Source organism: Betta splendens, chromosome 8, assembly GCF_900634795.4.
Source record: "Betta splendens chromosome 8, fBetSpl5.4, whole genome shotgun sequence".
NCBI classification, from domain to species: domain Eukaryota; kingdom Metazoa; phylum Chordata; class Actinopteri; order Anabantiformes; family Osphronemidae; genus Betta; species Betta splendens.
The window spans coordinates 9,906,697-9,926,935 of record NC_040888.2 but is presented as its reverse complement, the minus strand read 5'-3'; the positions used below and the strand labels follow the sequence as shown (position 1 = coordinate 9,926,935).

Below are 20,239 nucleotides of genomic sequence, written 5' to 3'. Positions count from 1 at the left end.
AGAGAGAGAGAGAGAGAGGGAGGGAGAAGCACAACTACAGGAGATAAAGAGACAAAGTTAGTCACATGCAATACAAAAAGGGAACTAACAACGGCCCAGACTGACCTGAAGCATCTCCAACCATCAGCTTTATCAGGAGCAAGGTCCTGATCTTCTAGAACCTGAACCATTATTATCATTATTATCATTATTCATCACGTTTGTCATTTGAACAGTTTTATTTCATTATGTCAAATACAGGAATTTCATGTACAGAAGCGCAACTGGGAACTAGAGAATGAAGAAGCTGTACAATATTTACACATCAAAACAAGGGAATATCCTCAGAGAGGTTAAATAATAGGAAATATCAATCAACAAAGAACAGATAAAATGACTCACATTAAACACTGACACTTATGCTTTTGGATCATTTCATCTCACGCTTCCTTTAGGAAGCCGTGCTTTATTTTTTCCTCCCTTATCTTTACAGGCGTTAAATCTTCTGTCTCGTTGTCTTTAAAAGAGCAAACAGAACACAGCATAGTTTTAAATACATTTCTTCTCCATCTTGACTCTTTAACAGAAACAGGCGGACACAGAGACTATCACATAGTCCTTGAACCTCGCCTGTCTCGCTCAACCACAGGTTCACCTCTCTGAGAGAAGCACAATGTACAGATGGGCCATTTAATGTTCACCCCCGTAAAACATTTCTTTAAAAATAATAACAGCAAACAATCCATCTCAGGACGGTCATTTTAAAAATGTCCTTGTATAAATTATACAAACCATATTTATTAGTACATACTTATAGACAGTGTGTGTGTGTGCGTGTGCGTGCGTGTGCATGTGTGTGTGTGTGTGTGTGTGTATGCGTGTGTGTGCTAATATTCAGTTAGGTCATAACTGAGGTGCCGATGACATTTACTTACGGTCTCTTCACATTCACATACTTCTCCTCCTCCACCTTTTATACGTTTCTTCAAATCCAGAAATACTTAAACATGGATTTATTAATAAAACAAATACTTTTGGACTTAAACCTTCCACAAACACAACAGTGGCTGTTCCCACTGGACTCTGTCCCGACCAGCGTCTCAAACGTCTTTTTTTTTTTCTTCTTTCTTTCATTCTTTTCAATGTCTTAAGCCTCCGTCTTTATAATACTGCAGGCGGATGGTATGAACTGTGGATCCTTCAGACCTTGGCACAAAGGCTCAGCAGCTCCACAAAGGAGTTGAACAGGCTCTCCAGCCAGCCCTGGTTGGCCATGCACTGCTGCACCACCTCCTCCTGGCCGGGGTCCTCCGCTGCCTGCTCAATACTGTCCGTCTGACGGGGAAACAGAGTCATTAACACACAGCGCAACAGCTCCAGGCTGAACAAGGGGAGTCACTCATGCAAGACAGGACAGAGACCATCTGAGCTACGGGCTCAACCCTTACTCAGGTTCACAGGCTGATCCCTAGTTGGAGCTGATATACTAGACTAGACGTTCTTTTTCTTTCAATCTGATCGTGGGGTTGCATCACCAACCAACTACTGTTTATTCTGCAGGTGTCACATCCGCTACAGCAGCATAGGTTACAAAACCTCCATTAAATTTCTTATCATGTCATAAATAGTTATAATCTGTTTCTTTATGATTCAAATTTAGTCAAAACTATTAAATTACTTCTCCTAAAATGTTTTGATGCAACTAAACTGCAATTTTCTTTAGCAGAAAACTTGCGTTTTGGCTTGAATGAGATGTTGGTCCTAACCTACAAATAAATGAAACTTTAATTTAATTCACAATTTACATGAATATAAACGTGACCTGAAGCACAGGTGCATTTACTGAGATACCTGAGCTGAACTGAAATGAACTGAAAGGTGCCTCAACTCTAAAATATTATAAAGGAAGTTAAGTAAAGTCTTATTTTCAGACTCCTTTACAACGTCTTAATGTGAGAATGTTCTGACTTTGACTCAAACTTGATATTTTAGGTTAACAATTGAAAACTGCCTGACTCACAAATAACAACAATGACATCAGTAATGAATTTTTCTTTGAAAAGTCGTCTGTCACATCAAATAATTTTATTTAAATGTCATCTATTTTACCATCACTACTGTCCATCAAGAATAAAATGTTTTACAAAGTTAAACTCAGCATTGGTCATACTACTAACTAATTGTTACACAACAACCAGGGAAACAGAAAGGTTTAATGGGCTGAATATGGATCCAAAGCAGACCAGTGGAGGTGGTCTTACCTCTTTCTTGCAGTGCAGGAAGGTGTGATACTTGTAGTGGTGAAGAGAATGATACAGACTGTATATCCGACATGTTTCAATTGAAAGCTTCAGATCCTGAAAGAATGGAGAGAGAAGGTTTAGTGAGAACTGTTGTGTATTTGATGCTAGATGTGGAAGGAAGCTGTGCACCTGCCACAGCTTTACCATGTTGTCTCTGCCTCAGTTAATACGTGAAGGCTGCCCCAGTAAGTAGCAGACCACAGGGACAGGTGGAGTTAAACTATGGTTCTGATTTTTACAGTGTCACCATAACCTCCTAAATCCCCGTCCTCGTATGAGCTTCTCAGTTGGCTCATTTCCTCACATCACAAATCAGAGGCTGAGTCGTGGCACCAGCACTTCTACTGCTGACTGTATACACACAGGTCATTACACCAACCACACCAATTAAACAAGGATTTTCCACACATCCTGGTTGAACTTATTCTTGACTTGGTTGCACTAAAACAATCAATTAGACCCGTTGCCATGGAGATTTGGGAATTATGAACGTGCACTTGTCCTGCTGACACCAGGCTTCACTTACGTTAGTTGCCTCTTCCTATCATCGCATTTTAGTGTCACTGATCTGAACTGACACGACCCAAGTCTGCTGTCAAGGCCAAGGAAATTCAATTAAAGAGGTTGAGGATTCATTTCTTTGCATATGTAAGTGAAATCAGAACAAATCAAAGCTCAAAGCTTGAAGTGAAACAGGAAGCGTGAGGTTACAGCTGGTTCTGACCTGCTGCTTAGGAACGCTCCTCTTGACCCGGTTGAGAGTTTTACGGTTGTAACCCTCTCCGCTAAGATGAACCTTAACAGCTCCAGAGTCCAGAGGGTCGGCTGTCATCTTGGGGAAAACGTGTAAAGCTTCCTGGAGAACGGTATAAGGATGAAGTCAACAACAGGAGCTTTGGTTCAGGTCACATACACACGGCCTGACATGCATCGATTGGCAGCTTGTGGCTTCACCTGGTGCTGAGCGCTCATGTTGACTCTCCTCAGCAGCCTCTTCTTCTGTACACTCAGCAGGTTGTCGATCTTCCTCATGGGTGGGAGGTACAGCTCATCTGACAAGTCAAAGGAGTACTTGATTATCCTGATTGACCGCGGTTACTGCATCATCACAGCCTGGAATGAAGCTACAGGGACGCAGCCTGAGGCCATGCGCTCTGTGGACCTGCTCACCGTCTGTGTCCTCCAGGGCCTGGATCATGTCAGGGTCCAGTGCTGTGCTGACCAGCATCTCCACGTAGCTCCGGAACATCTCCCTCATGGCCCGGCTGTTGACCGCCCCCCGCGGCGGCGCTGAAACAGAGGGGGAGGTCACCCCACTGTGCACGAGGAGGCCTGAGGCGACGCACGCGCTCATTGACGCTGACTGACCTTCATCGTCGCTGGGGGGAGAGGAGTCGGAGGAGGAGGAGGACGACGGCAGCTCCTTCAGCCACTTCTTCCTCTTCTTGGGTGGAGGCTCAGCCTTGTCCTTTTTGGCTCTGGCCTGGCGCTCCACGTTCTTCTCTCCTCCTCCTCTCTTCTCCTCCTTGGCTCGTCCAAACGCCAGTGAGGCGTCTGTCCTCTCCTGCTCCTCAGGCTCCCGTTTCTCCCTTTCACTCTCCTGTTCTCGGTCTTTCTGATCTCTATGCTTCTCTCGTCGCTGCTTTTCGTGTTTCTCCCTTTCTCTCGTGTCTTGCTCTTGTTTTTCTTTCTGGTCCTTCTCTCTCTTTTCATTTTCTTTCTGCTCTCTCTCTCTCTTTTCGTTGTCTTTCTGCTCTCGCTCTTGTTTCTCCCTTTCTTTCCTTTCTGATTGCTGCTGCTCTTTTTCTTTCTTTTGTCTTTCCTGTGCTTCTCTTTCCTTCCTTTCTCTCTCCTGCTTTTCCCTTTCGTTTCTTTCTCTCTCCTGTGCTTCGCTTTCTTTCCTCTCCCTTTCCTGTCTCTCTCTCTCTTTCCTCTCTCTTTCCTGTCTCTCTCTCTCTTTCCTCTCTCTGTCCTGTTTCTCCTTCTCCCTTTGCTCTCTGTTCCTTCTGTCCCTCTCTCTTTGCTCCAATTCTCTTCTTTCCCTGTCTTTTTGCTCCATCTCTCTTTTTTCACTCTCTCGCTCTTTCTCCCACTCCATTTCTTTCTCCTTTTCTCTGCGCTCTTTTTCTTTGTCAAGTTTTTCTTTCTCCACATTCTCTTTTTCTTTTTGATCCCTCTCTTGTTTCTCCCTCTGATCTCTCTCCTCTTTCTCTCTCCTTTCTCTCCCTTTGTTTTCCTTTTCAACCTTCTCTCTGTGCTCTCTCTCCCTTTGCTCTTTTTGCCGTTCTCTTTGTTCCTTCAACTCTCTCTCTTTCTGCCTCTCCTTGTCTCTATCGTCCCTCTCCACTCGAGGTGGCGTTTGACTGTGAAGAGTGGGCAGGTGTTTGGGTAGTGATTGGCGCCTGTCAGTCAGGAAGTTGAGTCAGAAAAGCAGAAAGCGAAAGGTTCTCCATGTCTGAAGAGTTGAGAAGCCAAGCGTTGAGCGCATCCTTACCTCAGCGTCAGGCCGGCTCGGTGCCACGGCTTACGGGAGCAAACTCTCACGTAATCCTTTTTGTTGACATTCTCCAAGAACTTCACATACAGACGCTGGTAGCGCATTTTGGCATCTCCAAAGTAACCAAGATACTGAGGGAATAGATATGAAGATAAAGAATTATAATATAGTACAAGAAGCTGGTCTACTTTGAATAGCTAAATGCTGATAATAACTATATACTATATATACTATACTATACTATAGAACAGAAAGATTAGTATTTAATTAATACTGTTATTCTTTATTCTCCTCATGCATATTTGCAAAGACTGGTTTAAATACTGTACCAAGTCTGGGTCTAAATAGTCTTAAGACGACATCTGCCTGCAGGAGAACTCACATTACTGGTTGCACAGAACTGCCTTTGACCATCCTTAATTTCTGGGCTAAACTTCTGAAGCAGGGCTTTCTGTACCCTCCAGATGGGCGGGGGCTCGCGGCCGGTCTGTAAAGCCATCTGGTGACACACAAACATTAGTAGTAAGTGCTTGATTTGTGCTACTACATGCATCCTGGGAAATGCAGGGAACACGCACCTTCAGGGTCCCAATGTCCTCCGTTCGAACCACAAACTCATCCCGTTCGCGGAAAATCCCTTCACCCCCACTCTCACTGTCCTCCTCCTCACTCTCCCCAGCTATGGCGGCGTCAGCCTGCTTCTTTGCCAGATGAAGGGAGGTAAGACGCTGGGATGCTGGGGCCTCCTCTGGGGTTGGAGGCGATGGTGGAGGAGAGGGAGATGAAGAGGGCGAGGAGGAGGAGGGTGTCGAGGGGGAACGTTGGCCCGCTTCAGGTTCTTGGTCCTGATCAGAACATGATGGGGGAGGTGTTGTGGATGGAGGGGGAATTGACTGGCCAAGGGGGAGGCTGGAGAGGGGTGAAGATGGGACAGCTGGGGGGGAGGTGGAGGGGGGTGGGGAGGTGCCTGCTGTTGGAGCTGGTTGGTATGAAGGCTGTTGCTGCTGCTCTGACGGGGGATGAGTTGCATTCATCTCCACCTCATTCTGCTTGACTGGCACAGGAGAGGATACGGGGAGACAAGGCGGAGGGAGAGGTGAAGGTGAAGAGTAGATGGGGGGAGAGGGGGAGATGGACGGAGAAGGGGACGAAAGTGCTGCACCAAGCAGTGGTCCTGATAGATAATCTGAAAAATAGGGTGGGACACAAAAGAAAAAATGCTTGTCTTACTTTTCCAGTCCCTCTGATCAAGATTACCTAAAAAAAAATCACCTTTTTGTGAAAGACGAGTGTAACTTATATACATATGATGGACTTTGGTGTGGAACCTAAAACTAAGTCCACTCACCCATTAAGTCTATGACTTTTGTGTTTGATCAGGAATGTGACTGACATGTTTCTGAGACTGAGCAGCTTTTAGTTACTTACATTCTGAGCTGCTTCCTATCACACATAACCTTGAGTAAAGATCTGCTTCTATTTATTGTAAAAGGCGTTTCACAGTTCAAAGCCACGCTTCACATTCTTTCTGTTGTTGTTTTGTTGTTGTCGGAATCTCATGCGCTAAGAAAAATGAACATATTCTGTAGCCTGCATGTTAAAGACTCACGTTGTGTCCCCAACAGTGCGCTCTCATCATACAACCCCACATCCTGCAGTGATGACACAATTTCCTACAACGTAGTTGTAGAGGAGGCACAGGATGTGTAAAGATTTAAACTTCAGACATCTAGTGGTCAGATGCACCTTGATCATCTGATCAACGGGTCTGAGAGACTTTGTCTTAGCCCTTCATATCACCAAATCTAGTAAGTGTAGGACCCTTAACCTAATAAGTAGAGCTGATGATCAATGATCAATAATATTTTGTTTCAGTTTATCTGAATATTATAGAAGAAAAAACAAACATGCAACACCTTACCTTCAACCTTTGGAACCTCCAGATTGTGCATTTCTTCTTCCTCTCCCTTCAGATCTTGTGGGCTGCTCTGCTGCAGATTGTGCACCTCCTTCATTCCTTCTCGCTTGTCTTCAGTCTCCCCTCTGCTCTCCTCCTCCTCCTCCTCCTCTGCGCCTCCTTGCACAGCCTCATCCTCCTCTGCTTTGTCTCTGTGTGACTGTGGCGAGACAAAGTCGTCCTCTTCCGTGTTCTGTGTGTGATGCTGAGTGTATGCGAGCGGGTTCTCTTTTTGATTCTCCAAGCTGGGGATGAGGGGGGGCATGGCAGGGAGGGGGGAGCTGAGGGGCGGCTCCTGGGGTGGCGTAGGAGGCGACAATGTGTGTGGGGCCTTCATCATGGCAGACGCCATTGCAGCTGCTAGTGAGTGTGGGGTGTCATAAAGGGCTGAGATGGCGGATGAGATGCTCTTCTGCAGGTCCTGGTTCTTACTCACAGAGTCCTCCTCATCAGAGGAGAAGGAAGGGAGTGTCTCCAGGTTCCTCTTTAGCTCCTCGTCCAGAGGCTTACAGGGACTTGGGCAGCCGCTGAGAGCCAGATCCTCGCCTTCACCCTGCCCCCCCTCATTGAATGTGTCTGGGGGCTGCTGTGGTGAAGTCGGCGGGAGGGAGGAAGCGGGCGAGGATAAGGGCTGGATTCCTCCTTTCAGAGAGGAGCAGGGATTCAGGGCTTCCTGTTCGAAGCCATCGTGTCCCGCTTCAAGGTGGGACGGTTTTTTGCCGGTCTTCAAGAAGTCCAGAAATGAAGCCATGAAGCCGGGTTTGAAGTCAAAAGCCTTGTCATCAGCCTGAAACAGGAGAGAATGTCTACTTTATTGCTTTATGACGTCAGGTCCACAGCTGACAAGAACGGAACCACAGCTCATGGCAAACTGCTGCCTACATGCACATACAATTTTTCAGGTCTGGTTTGCACTGTGTCAAACATTTGGATCTCACTGCCTACTGTGTTCAACAGGATTTCTTGAGGCATAATTACTGAAATCAGCTCCAATAAAATAGAAACAATTGTACATTGGGTGGGAAACGGCAGGAGGCCTGAGGTGGCTCTGTCGGTCTGTAAACATTTAATAAATTAATATTCTATTTTAAGCTGCTGGACAGTCAGGACGTAGACGCCAGGCTGAAGGTAGTAGAAATGAACAGACAGCAGGTGGCAGCAAGGGTCCTACACTAAAATATGTAGTAACCGTGGCAACAGCTGCCCTGGTAACAGCCACTACTTTCCTTTCTTTTTTGTCAGTCAGAAAAAGCTGGCTGTCAGTCAACTATAGCCTCCTCCTCTGCATCGAGTCACAGAACATGACTGTCTGATTGCACAGGAGACAATATCATCTATATTTAATGAAAACCTGGGAACAAACGCTGCCTTACAGCCACTGGGTCGGCCTAAAGGCACACGAGGTTGCGAAGAAGGTAAGAAGGTACTGCTCCCTCGTTTTTGAATGGATGAAGTATGAATAACACATGAATCTAGCAGCTTTGCTTATTTTTCTAGCAGGTCTGCGAAAACTTACTGAAGTGGAGAGTTTCTGCATAGCAGCCCAGTCGTCTGGGTTCAGTGGATCATCAATGTCTTTCTTCCATGTCATCTGTGAAAACATCAGAAAAAATCAATTCAAGTTCAGATAAAACGCTGACACAATTTGGGTCAAACCCTTCAGACTACGATGGCCAGTGACCATAAGAAAAATAAAACAGTTAAAACTTTAAATTTAAATTTCACATTAAAAATGTAAAACCTTCCAAAATAAAGGTTTACACAAAAAGAACACAAATATAAAAGCTCATATAGAAAGAAATTAAGAATAAGACGTGTGCTGTTCAAGGTTAATGACCTATCATGTCATTTCAAAATAAACACTGAAAATTATTAAATCTATTAAATATTTAGATACAATTATTTTAGCTTTACCTGCTTCAGCAAATTGAATGATAAAGACTCTCTTTAAACTTTAAACTGTAGTAATGCAATAGGTAACAAATCATTTCAAATACAAGGACGCCCCGTGCCTTTCTGTGTGGGGTTTGCTTGTTCTCCTTGTTTTGCTTAAAAACACCAGATTAAGTCACTAAACAAAAAAAGACATTTCTGTGTTAAGATGTTTCATAATCAGTCGTAAACCTGCAGCGGGGAGGACACGAGGCCTAGACTTTAGAACAACCACACAATGTTTTCTAAATTTTTTTTGCTGTCATGGGTTCAAACACTGTCGGTGCTTCAGGTTTGTTATGCTTCAACTGGCTGAAGCTTCAAAGCTTGAGATCCTTTGGGTCTCAGGCTTAATGAAGCTTCCGCAGACAGTCCCTAGTGACAGTCACACTGAATGACACCAATATGTTCTGACTCTGTACTGCATATTAACTCGAAACCAAAAAAACTAAATCCACTGATCAAATCACAATATTTCAACATTTTCCTACAAAACAATTGTTTATTGTCTTTTCGAGATATTTGTCTTGTCACCTTTCCTCTGAGAAAACCCACTCCCCCTCGAGCTGTGATGAATCATTTGACACAAGAAAACTCTCAGCTTGGGTCACACATCACACAGTGTCACTCCTCTCACGTTTGCATATTTTTAATTCATACATTATAAAAGAGAATACATTGAAAGGACATTTCATATATAAAGTAGTAATTTATTTCCACTTTTCAGATAAATATTAACTGGGTGAGAGCTCTAGGGAAGTCTTCCAGCCTGGCATTGTGCCCTCAAACTAAACCACTCACATATTTTGCTACTTGTTAAATAAACCAATTATGTACAGTGGTGTGATAATATTTCAGTGTGTGTCCTTTACCTCCTCAGCTTTCTCCTGATGATCCATCAGCTTGTCTTGAATCTGGTTCAGCTCATTCCGTCCAATATCCATAACGGCACTGGGTCCGGGACTCAGGCCCAGAGACGGTGCAGACCCAACAGAGCCATCGGACAGAACGGGCTCAGTGCTGGACAGTGAGTCTGTCCTCAGCAGGGACTCAGACGGAGGCATGGTGGGAACCGGTAGCTTGATCTGAGAGACAATCGCTTGAAATTAGACATTCAGTCGCACTTTGACCATAATATATATATATCACTCCTATGTCCCCCATTACCTTGATTGGCCTGATTGGCTCCTGCTGCTGCTGCTGCTGCTGATGGTGATGCTGCTGGAGCTGAGGACAGGACACGTGCTGCTGCTGCTGCTGACTCAAGTGCAGCTGCTGTTGCGGCGCTTGGTGAAGATCCGCCTGGAGCCTCTGGTGTTGGTTCGGGTGCTGTTGGAGATGCTGTGTTTGGCTGAAGTGCTGCTGCTGATGATATGTGAGACTTTGTGCTTTGTTCATATCTCGATGCATTTCCACAAGCGCCTCCTCCCTCCTGCCTCGCCCCCGCCCTCGTCCACGACCCCTTCTGCTTTCTCCGGCCACCGATCCCATCATCCCCCTGCAGTAAGGAGGCTCTGGAAGGGGACGTATGCGTGGTCGACCTCGGGGGCGGGGAGGGCCCTCACGTTTTGGTTTGGTTGGTTTCCTGCCTCTTTTCTTAGGACCATCCTGAGGGAAGAGTTGTGGAGGATGACCAAGAGTCGGGTATCCAGAGGGGTGGCAGAAGTCCATGTCACCCATCATAGGACTGAGGCCACTTACTCCGGGCTTCCTACAACTAGACACCAAGTCGGGGAGTAAGTCAGGAAGGCGCCGACTGTTGAGGCGGATATCAGCTGGAACGTCAGCTTTGTCCTCATCGTCCTCAAATTCATACTCCTGCGCATAGTTTTTCTTTGCTTGAGTTTGTGGCTCACGTCGCTGTTTGAGCAAGTGAAACGAGCTGGTCTTCAACAGTTTCTTGGGTCGTGATGAGCAAAAGATAGGTGAGGTCAGACCAGCGGCGTTTGAACTTGCACCCACTCCCATTGCACCAATCATCTTGTTGACTGAGCCATCGCCTTGACCCGCTGAACCAAGTCCCATTGCGGGACCTTGGGACTGGATTAAGCCGAGCTGGTCAGTGTTAACCGTGGAGGGAAGATCGTGGGTTTTCATAGAGTCCATGTCTAAGTGCAGATTTCCATTTCCTGTGCCAGGAAGGTTGTGGCAGTACTGTCCATAGCCTCGATCATTGTGATGACCAACTATATCATAGCCTTCTCCAGGACCTCCTGCTTTTAAAGTTTCCAAACTCTCTGACCCGTCCCTGTGACCTTGGGAAAGGCTGTCTTGAGCACCCTGTCCTCCCCTCGAATCTCCAGCACAGCTCGACTTGTACTCGGCTGAACAAAACATTTCCTCCATCTCAGGGAAGAATGAGCGATCCTCATCGTGTAAAAGCGATTCTGGAAAGCACATGGATGTTAGTGGTGCAAACCGCTGCTGCTGAGCCTGGTTCTGTCCTATTTTCCCTGCTGGGCTCACTGAGTCAAACTGGTGTTGTTTAAGCTGGTCTAACTGGGAGTGTGACAGCTGGGGTTCAGGCTCTCTGGACAGGGGCTGTTGCTGAGCAGACCCCACATTTGCAGTCATCTGGTGGGAGTGTGGATGAGCTAACTGAGGGTGTGACAGTTGGTGGACATGAGCTTGTGGTTGGTGGTGGGAGTGGGCCTGAGGCCGGTTGAGGTGGTGTAAGTGGGAGGGAGTAGACAAGCCCAAATCTGGTTCAGAGAGGAAGTCATGAAGATCTGAGGGTGTTTGTTGGGGTAGGTGGTGGGGTGTGAGACTTTGCTGCTGCCTATGTATGTCTCCAGCACCCCCCTCGCCTCCAGCTACCCCAAGCCCAGCTCTCTCCAGAGCTCCTGTGCTGTCTCTGTTTGTCCGGGAATGAGACTGATCAAGCATTTCTAGTGGGGAAACTGGGTTATGGCTGGCTCTGGTTTGATCTCGTGATTGAGCTGTGAGGCTGTAGTGTGTATCCATACCCTGGGTCTGGAGCTGGAGTTGCAACTGAGAGGACTGGTTCTGTGGGTGCGATTCCACACCTCCAGGTCCCACTCCTCCATTTGACCCCATCATGGCCTGTTGACTTAAAGCATGTTGCTGCTGCTGTGAAGGGGCTTGCTGTGGATCCATTTTTGTGCGGGTGGTGTGGGAAAGGACAGATTCTAGCATGTGAGGCTGGTGGGTGGGCTCTGGGGGTGAATCCATCAGGGAAAGAGGGACCTGGTTTTGTCGAGCTTGCTGCACATCTGGTGTGTCACATAAGTATGCATTGTCATTTGCATCTGAAGGCTTCTTCAGCTCCATGTGAGGATGGGTGAGTGAGTGGGAATGGGGAAGGCTATGCTGAGAATGCTGAGAGATTTGGGAGTGCTGAGAACTTGAAGACACACTTGAGGTGTGATGGGAATGTTGCGAGTGTGGATGTTGTGTGTAGGAGTCACCTCTTCCATAATGGACAACAGAGCCCAGCGAGTCGTGCTGTTGTTGGTGAGAATGGGAAAGAGAGTCTTTGACCGCTTCCATCCCTCCAGCACTTGACTTTGACATGGTCAGCTCTGACTTGGGTTGCTGATGTTTCTTTTGCGATATTTCTAGCTGAGCGTTTAAGCCACTTGCTCCCTCACCAGTGGCCATCCCAGGACCTGAACTGCTGGGCGTGTTATTTGTACGGATGACACTCTGGAGGTGATAGCGCTCTTCTGACATCTTGTTAATGTCATAGGACACAACTTTGCTTTCCCCATCCCTAGCTGGTGGCAGTACTTGGGGTAGCTGCTGAGCGGGTGGATGATGGGGAGTTGAGCTCTGGGCATGAAGTAACTGGTGGATAAGGAAATCATCATCATCCTCGTCATCCTCATCTTGTGATCGCTCAACTCCCAGCATGTTGCTCTCGGTTTTTGGCTTCGGGGGTGTTGAGTGGTAAGGCTGGCTCTGTGCTTGCCGTGTATCATGAAAACCTTGTGGCGGGGTCATGAAAGAAGGAGAGAGAATAGAGGACAGATATTTGCTGGCCCCTGAGCTTCCAGGGGAATGTGCAGCACGAGCCGCAGCAGGTGAGTGCAACCCAGGTCGACTTATGGAGGGCGAAGGACTGGACTCGGGCAGGTGGTAGGAGCTGCTACCTCCATTGCCTACGCTGACAGAACCACTCCCTGATCCTGCAGATCCAACTCCACTGCCAAGTGCAGCAGCTCCTGGCATGGATCCACGTCCTGCTGACCCTCCAGCACTCCCATACTCCAAGGAAGGACTTTCTGCTCTTCTTAGAGAAGATGATCCAAAGTTTGAGTCCCCAAATACTATCTCTGCAGAGAATGAACGTCCTCCAGTGCCTATACCAGTGAAGGCCTTTCCTCCAGCGCCTCCTGCTCCAGAGCTCAGGTCCTGGGCATGAGGTGAGCAGAAGCCTCCATAACACTGGGCCATATGTGCAGATGAGGGTTGGTTAGGAGAGAAGGACTGGACATGTTGCTGGGAAGGCGTCTGTTCTGGTAAACGTGTGCTAGAATTAGCCATAGATGAAGAGCCGTAGGTGGAGAGGCATTGTTTAGGTGCAGACTGACCATGGGTGGATGACACCACTGGTGCTGACTGAGGAGGGGGCTGTTGCCGGGAGGGAGCAGACAAGGACCCAGCACTGGTCTTGGAGCTAGAAGAGGTCAAAGAGGAAGCAGAGGAGGCTGATGGTGGGGTGTGTGGGGTACGAGAAGAGGTCGATGCTGAACCTGAAGAGGAGTAACCACTACTGGCGCTCGAATTCTTGGCTCCCTTAGAGGCTGATGAGGAGGAAACTGAGGAGCTGGAGGACGATGAGGTATAGGGAGTTTGGACGATTGGCCGATACGTCTGGGATTCAATCCGTTGTGAGGGCTTAGGGTCAGAGGACGGGCTCTGCTCCCCCAGGGGACTGCATGCCATTCCAGCATGCCGGTGGTGGCTAGCTATCTGCGGGTAACCCGATGAACTACCACAGCCGACATACTGCTGTAAGGGGAGTGCTGTGGACTGGGCCAGGGACGAGCGTTGGTAATGCTTGATCACACTATCTTGGCGAGAGACAGTCCTCTCCAGTGGTGGTGGCTGAGGGGGGGCTGTGGGTGGTATGGCTGTCGCAGAAGAGAACATGGAGGCATTATAGAGCTGGGAGGACTGGTTATGGAGCTGGGATGACAACAGATTGAATTGGGGAGGAGGCAGGTGGCAACTGGAGGAGGTGGAAGGGCCTTGGGTTTGAGGAGGGGCATGGGGCTCCTGGGAGCTCCGATAGGTGGCACCCTGGGAAGACAGCAAGCGGTCAAAGCCCAAGCTGGATTGAGAGGGAGATTTGATGTGCAGCAGGTGGTCAGAGGGGGACAGCAAACCATTGGACGTAGAACTAAATGCAGGAGTGTCCTGTAGGGATAGCGAGGGAGTGAAAGACCGTCCAGAAAAGGAGGCGGGGTGCTGGTATGCAGAAAGGGCCGAGGAGGAGGGGAAGGAACTGGAACCCGGAAGTGGCCCAGAAATAAAGAGGTCCGGTGGAGCTGGCGTATGCATCGCTAGAGGACACAACATCACAAGCAGCATTGGTCAACGCAAGTACAACAAAATGTCTGACACTTCTGAAATTTCAGCATTTTGCATGCAGTAGTAGCAGTGCATTTTATTATCTCAATTTATTGGCTCACCAGTTTGCCAGGAGGGCGTGCGAAACTGGGAAAGGAGGGAAGAAGCCGAGGGTGAGGGCTGGGAACCCCGGGATTCCAGCGCTGAAATCAGATTCATGACGGAGGGATCAGGACCAGAGGGGCTAGGGTGGTGGAGGCTGGCGTCGAACAGCCCCGACAGACCTGGAAACAAAGCACACATATATAAGTATAAAGGAAAACAGCTTTAAGCATGTTACTCTGCTATAAAATAGGTTCTGCAATGTATTAACTATATGATTTAATATGAAACTTTAATGATATTCACATACTGGGAAGTAAAAAAGTGTTGAGGGGAAAAGTGCAACAATCTTACAAATTAATTGCGTTTGCAACCTAGGACACAATTAATGTGTTTTTTTTAATCTAATGTAAAATTTACCAAAACACTTGATGTTTGTCCATCATCGTAAAAAACATTCTAACGTCAAAATCATAAAAACTGTACTATGGATGTGAATGAATCGTGTGTCCTGTAAACAAGAGGAGGGTCAGTCAACATCACTGTCCACATAAAAATGGAGACACCTTACCAAGTGAGCGCCCTGGAGCTCCCCAGGCCCCACCTTGTCTGGCGCTGCCTGGGTGATGGTTGGTTGCATATCCCTGCAGGGGGTGAGGGCTTCCATAGGCCTGCCGGTGGATCAGCTCCGAGTCTGGATGAGCCGACCTGGAGCTCCCATAAACAAGACTGACGAAAAAACGGTTTGCTGTGTTAGTGGACACGTCATGAAATGGTGCCGCAGCTTTTCTGCACAGTCCTCTCTCATTGTCCAGCCACAATATCCTTGTGCTTTTTAATTATAAATTGACAAAAGATGATGTTACTAATTTTACCCTGCCCCTCAATAATTTAAATATGGTGGACAAAACATTAAACCGTCTCCTAATAGAATATAATATGTATGACCCCTATAGTAAACATGTAACAGAATTATCATCTTCCCAACAGCTTCCTTAAAAGCTTAAAATTTACAATCTATATATAAATTAATAAATGAATAATCAAAACAAAATGAGGGCCGGATTGGGTTGCCAGTAAGTATATATAAATGTAGTATGTGAGTATGAACATCTCAGCCACAGACTGGTACAGCAGCCGACTCAATGCACTTCAATACTTTACCGATGTAGCAAAGAATGACATAAAATTACACATTTTGTTACAGCCCATAGCCTGAAAACAGTAGGTGAAACACAGTCTGTGTTCACACGGAGGTGCTCCTGTGTCGCGTGCCAGCTGTTTAAGTAGATGGTCAATGCCAATGTAATAAGACAAGAGGAGTGTGTGATTTTGATTTGCTGCTTATCGTAATCAAATCTTTGTGCATCAGAGGACAAGCCAAGCCAAGGTTCCTCAGTGTCTAAGCAACCAGTGATGGGCATGTGTGGGTGCAACCATGGATTTATTGTCCCTGACAGTGGAGGAAGGACTAAAGTGACAGAGATTTGATTATTTATTAATTTAATTTATACAAAACTCAAACACAGCAATTAGCAATTTGCTTTCTTTGGAACAATACTGTATAATGTCTAGGCAGTGAACAGGAACATGCTCTGTGGTCTGAGTCTGGGACCTGCATCAACAGTGTCAGGTGCAAAGAGAATGTGTGTTTACTGTCTGAAATCTGCCTGTAGACATGATTAATACAGGAGTTCCTAGAGTATCTAAGTAGTCAAATGTGTTCCAAAGATGAACATGTGACACACTGTTCATCTTTTTTCTATGTATTCATACCAACTATGAGTCGTCGCAGAGCAGCCACGCCGCCGTCAATCAGTGTGGGAATGAAACAGATGAGCGACAACCAGAAGCTGCGTGAACGCATTCTCTAGCTACTAATGGTCCTCATGCTTATTCTGGTATTAAGTTCACTTCTCCAGGAGCTTTTCACACAGGCCTCTTACATCCAGCTCAGCACCCAACATGTAGCTGTGCAAACCAAAACGCTTCAAACGTGAATACACAATAAGCTGAAACCAGGGATGAGTTGCTTTGTGTTGTTTGTGTTGTCAAGCCAATACTCCATAATGGAAAAAAAGAATAACACATGCCCTTTAGGGCTGTTATATGTTGCATACAGTTTTGTATTATTGAACAGAAATGAGCCACAGGCAGTTGAGGGTCTAATGCAAACACAAAGGTTGCATGAATAAAGTGCATACAACAAACAAACTGTTGTCAACCGTTGATGAATTCTGAATAATGTAACAAGGTGAGGAAGTAAGCTTTAGTAAAGGCTACATGCACAACACAAAACGCTGGCAGTTAATGAGGAGGTTGACCACAGTTTGTGATTTTTGCAAGATGTGGTCAACAAAAAAGTTGAAGGTTATTCATAGCTCACACATCAAACCAGCTGCTGTGTGGAGATCAAATATTTTCCCCTTTTATCAACTGTGATTACAGAATATTTGGTTATCTCTAAAACATTAAAGCTACAGCTGTTACATAGAGAAAGACAGACATTAACACAGCTGAACTTAACTGACATTTCTACTCAATGGTTGTCACATTTGTATAATATTTATTCACTCTGCATCTATTTCTATTATTTGCTTCTGCACTGACCCAGTTTTCAAACCCAGCAGAAGAATATGGAGGCACAAACCCATTTTTCAAACTAAATATGTGATTTTCTGCAATCTGTGATTGCCGCTTACATGATTGTGCTTCAATATTTCTTCTTCTTTTGCCAATTACAGTATATCATTTAGTAAAATGACTGAGGGACCCTGGGGAAATCCCACAACATAAAATCCAAGGGCTACTGCTGTTTAACCTGTGTGACCTTCATCCAGCAGGGAGTGTTGTGACGGACCATCCAGCAGTCTGTGTTTATTTTGGGGCAAAGAAAAGGTGATATCAATTTCTCCATGTCAAAGATGACTAGGATCAAGACTGCTGTTAGTAAAAGGTACAATAACAGCATGCTGGGAGGTGGGAGGAGTGCTATGGGAGTACATTGGTCTCCAAGGTGATCTGCATATGTGTACAGGTATCACGAACACAGAGGGTTATATTGGAATGTTGATATATGTTGCCATCAAGACATCGTTTTAGTAACTTTCCAGATCGGACTCCTACTAAAGTGTCATTATGACTATATGATCAGTGATTGGGTCACCACATAGTGTTGATCAGAACGGACAGTATACCACCTGCTAAACTGCAGAAAATGAATAGAACATTTCATTAAGAGAATGGTGATGTCTCCCTCCCAACTTCTATGTGTTTCATAGGCATTGTACTATACTATGATACTATGATAATAGCAAACCAAATTGCTTCACTGGAGAGGACATCTGACAACATGATGAAGGGGTTTCCTTTTTGTAATATTCTTCTACAGCGTATATGTATAGAAACACACATTTATTATGTTCTGGTGGTTTTGATAAATTTTTTAAATGACCTTATTTATCAAATCTACTTAATAATGGATGCAATAAAATGTGAATCTTACTTAATGAGAACAACAAATAACATTTACATATTTTTCAAAAAGTCTGTAGTTCTGGTAAAGGAGTTTTTACTTACAATAAAGGCTCTTTTTTCTCAGGATATGAGACTTTTTACAACAAATTTTAAATAGACTCCTCTGTTATATAATGTCCGCTCTGCATAGAAAATGTCATAATTGAAGGATTATTGCAACAGGGTACATTTTAATGTAATTTGATGGCGATGATGAAGATAAGTAAGTGGTTAAGCTGGAGACTGGCTCAAGTCAACAGTTTACTGCAGCTCCATGTACTGCAACACTGAGACCAAACATACGTGTATTCACACATTCCGTGAGCAGTTTGGAGAATATTCTACGTGCACGCGCCTGTAACGTTCTGCTTTAATTCTCTGAACAAAACACTACCTCTACGTTCGTGGCCAAGTCGCTCGAAGAGAAGCCCGCTGAGGTTCAAGAGATGGAGCCCACGGAGTCAGAAGGAAGACTGATGTGGTTGTCAAGGCGACCGTTAATGTGGAGCAAAGCTAGCGGCAGCTAGCTGGTGCTAGCATGGCTCGAGGCCGCGCTTTACCCTGACACGCCACAACGGGGGGAAGAAACGTTTGGTTTGCGGGCAGAAAACACACATTGGTCGCGTGTCACCGTCCGAGCTAGCGAGGCTAACGGAGCAGCAGCCCGCTAGCTAACGGCCGTGTAGCTCACGGAGGAGACGCTGTCAGATAACGTGGCCGTAACGTGCTCCGGCATTCACTGAATTACTCCTAATTAGCCTGAACGCGCGAGCGCCCGGGACGCTGTCCTCGGTCACGTGACATCAGTGTAAAGTACTGTTTACTTACTTTACTTACTAATAAGAGTGGCGGAGTTCATTCAGGGCATCGGTCATATCTCGCCACACATCCGTGCGGCTGCTCACATCGCCGCTAGCCGCTTAGCGTGGACGCGTTTGAGCGACGGACTCACAGCAAACTGATGCTGGAAGTGGTCGGCGTGAGTCCGTCGCGTTTATTCACTCGCACCGGAGCTGTTGATTTCTGTTTTATGGAATGCAGGGGTGGCTGGGGGGGGCGGAGGAGGGGCGGTGGGGAGGTGGAGGGTGGGGGGGGGACGCTTGTTTGCCTCTGTGCAGCGCCCGCTTTGATTTGCGGGCTCCGGCCAATTAGTACTGTACCAATCAAGCCCGCCGCCCACCCCCGACGTGCCCGTGTCAATGCGTGGAAGTCCGAATCAAACAAAGCTGCGGCGCAGACAATGCGGAGCTGCATCCCACATGTAATATTTCATTTGTGAAATAACAGACTCCCCGCAAGCCCATCCCCCTTCGTTCCCCCCTCTCCTCTGTCTCCGTATCACTATTAACCTTCCATCGCATTCCATGCATTTTAGAGACCCCCCCCCCTCCCCTCCCCTCCTGACAATACGGCTGGCAGTACCTGAGACTTGTGGCCGTGTAGCAGCGCTGTGCAGCCTGGCTCCATGCAGGAGCGCACGCAGCGCTGTACAGTGGCATTGTTAGAGCCCGGTTGAGCACGCTGGTGCACCATCGGGAGCGCACGAGCACCCGTGGCTTCGGCCACCGACGCTTACCTTGCTTTGGCCGATCTGTCGTAACTCCATCCCGTTCCAGCCCCTAGATCTCCGAACCCTGCGGCGGGATAATTCCTCTCCATGAAAGAAAGGGCCGGATGAAGATGGACAGATAGTGAGGGGGAGGGGAGGGAGGAATGTCTTCTCTACGCTCACTCCTGTTTATTTCTCCGTTTGACGAGCCTGTAGACTGGAAGGAATAGAGGGAGGTGGAGAGGGAGCGAGAGGAGGAGGAGGAGGCAGGAGGGGAGGGGGGTCACAGCAGCCAAGAGCACCTCCTCCCTCCTCTCCTCTCCCCATATATTTCACTGTCTATTGTCTCCTGTGTTAAGCTGATGGGCCGTAGAACAGATGCTCCGCATTCTTCAGCTTTAATGAGAGAAGCGACGTTCACGCGGATCCAGCGCCGACAGCTGCTCCGCTGCCGCCGCTCCCTCGCTCCTCAGCGCAGCTATTTCGCTCATTTTGTTCGCAAGACGCCATTTTTAGGAGGAATGCATCGGCTGGCGTTTATCCTCTTCTTCCCTCCCTCGCTCGTTCGCTCGCCCGCTCGCTCGCTCGTTCGTTCGCCCGCTCACACGCGCCCGCGCGCGCGCGCACACAGGAGCAGTGTGCCGCTGGCTGCGTGGAGTCTGAGCCTGTTCTCAGCTGTGTGAATATCATTCGCCATAAAGCACCGACGCAGAAGTTACAGCGCGTGAAGAGTGACGTGCAGACACGCGGGGACCCGGTGACTGCAGACCACTGAGGAATGCAAACCAGAGGAATGTGTAACTGTCATGTGCTTTAATGTATAAAACATGCCCGGGTCAGTTTTCATGTTTAAAACACGCAGAGCCCCG

At 47.0% G+C, this 20,239-nt stretch overlaps 1 protein-coding gene across 2 annotated transcripts; it reads right to left on the bottom strand.

Annotated features, from left to right (window-relative positions):
• Positions 1 to 199: 199 nt before the first annotated feature.
• Positions 200 to 20,087, bottom strand: prr12b (proline rich 12b). 2 transcript variants are annotated; one of them, XM_029158944.3, is made up of 16 exons: positions 19,398 to 20,087; positions 14,877 to 15,034; positions 14,326 to 14,487; positions 9,836 to 14,196; positions 9,541 to 9,753; positions 8,253 to 8,327; positions 6,701 to 7,523; positions 5,358 to 5,965; positions 5,162 to 5,278; positions 4,777 to 4,910; positions 3,651 to 4,684; positions 3,453 to 3,572; positions 3,237 to 3,334; positions 3,007 to 3,138; positions 2,241 to 2,336; positions 200 to 1,314 (listed from the first exon to the last, which is right to left on the bottom strand). In XM_029158944.3, the coding sequence occupies exons 1-16, from the start codon at positions 19,478 to 19,480 to the stop codon at positions 1,180 to 1,182; spliced, it is 8,349 nt and encodes a 2,782-aa protein (XP_029014777.1). In that variant the 5' UTR covers positions 19,481 to 20,087; the 3' UTR covers positions 200 to 1,179. The 2 variants fall into 2 exon arrangements, with proteins under 2 accessions (XP_029014777.1, XP_029014778.1); XM_029158945.3 differs by lacking the exon at positions 19,398 to 20,087 and adding an exon at positions 18,216 to 19,134.
• Between the last annotated feature and the right edge of the window lie 152 nt (positions 20,088 to 20,239).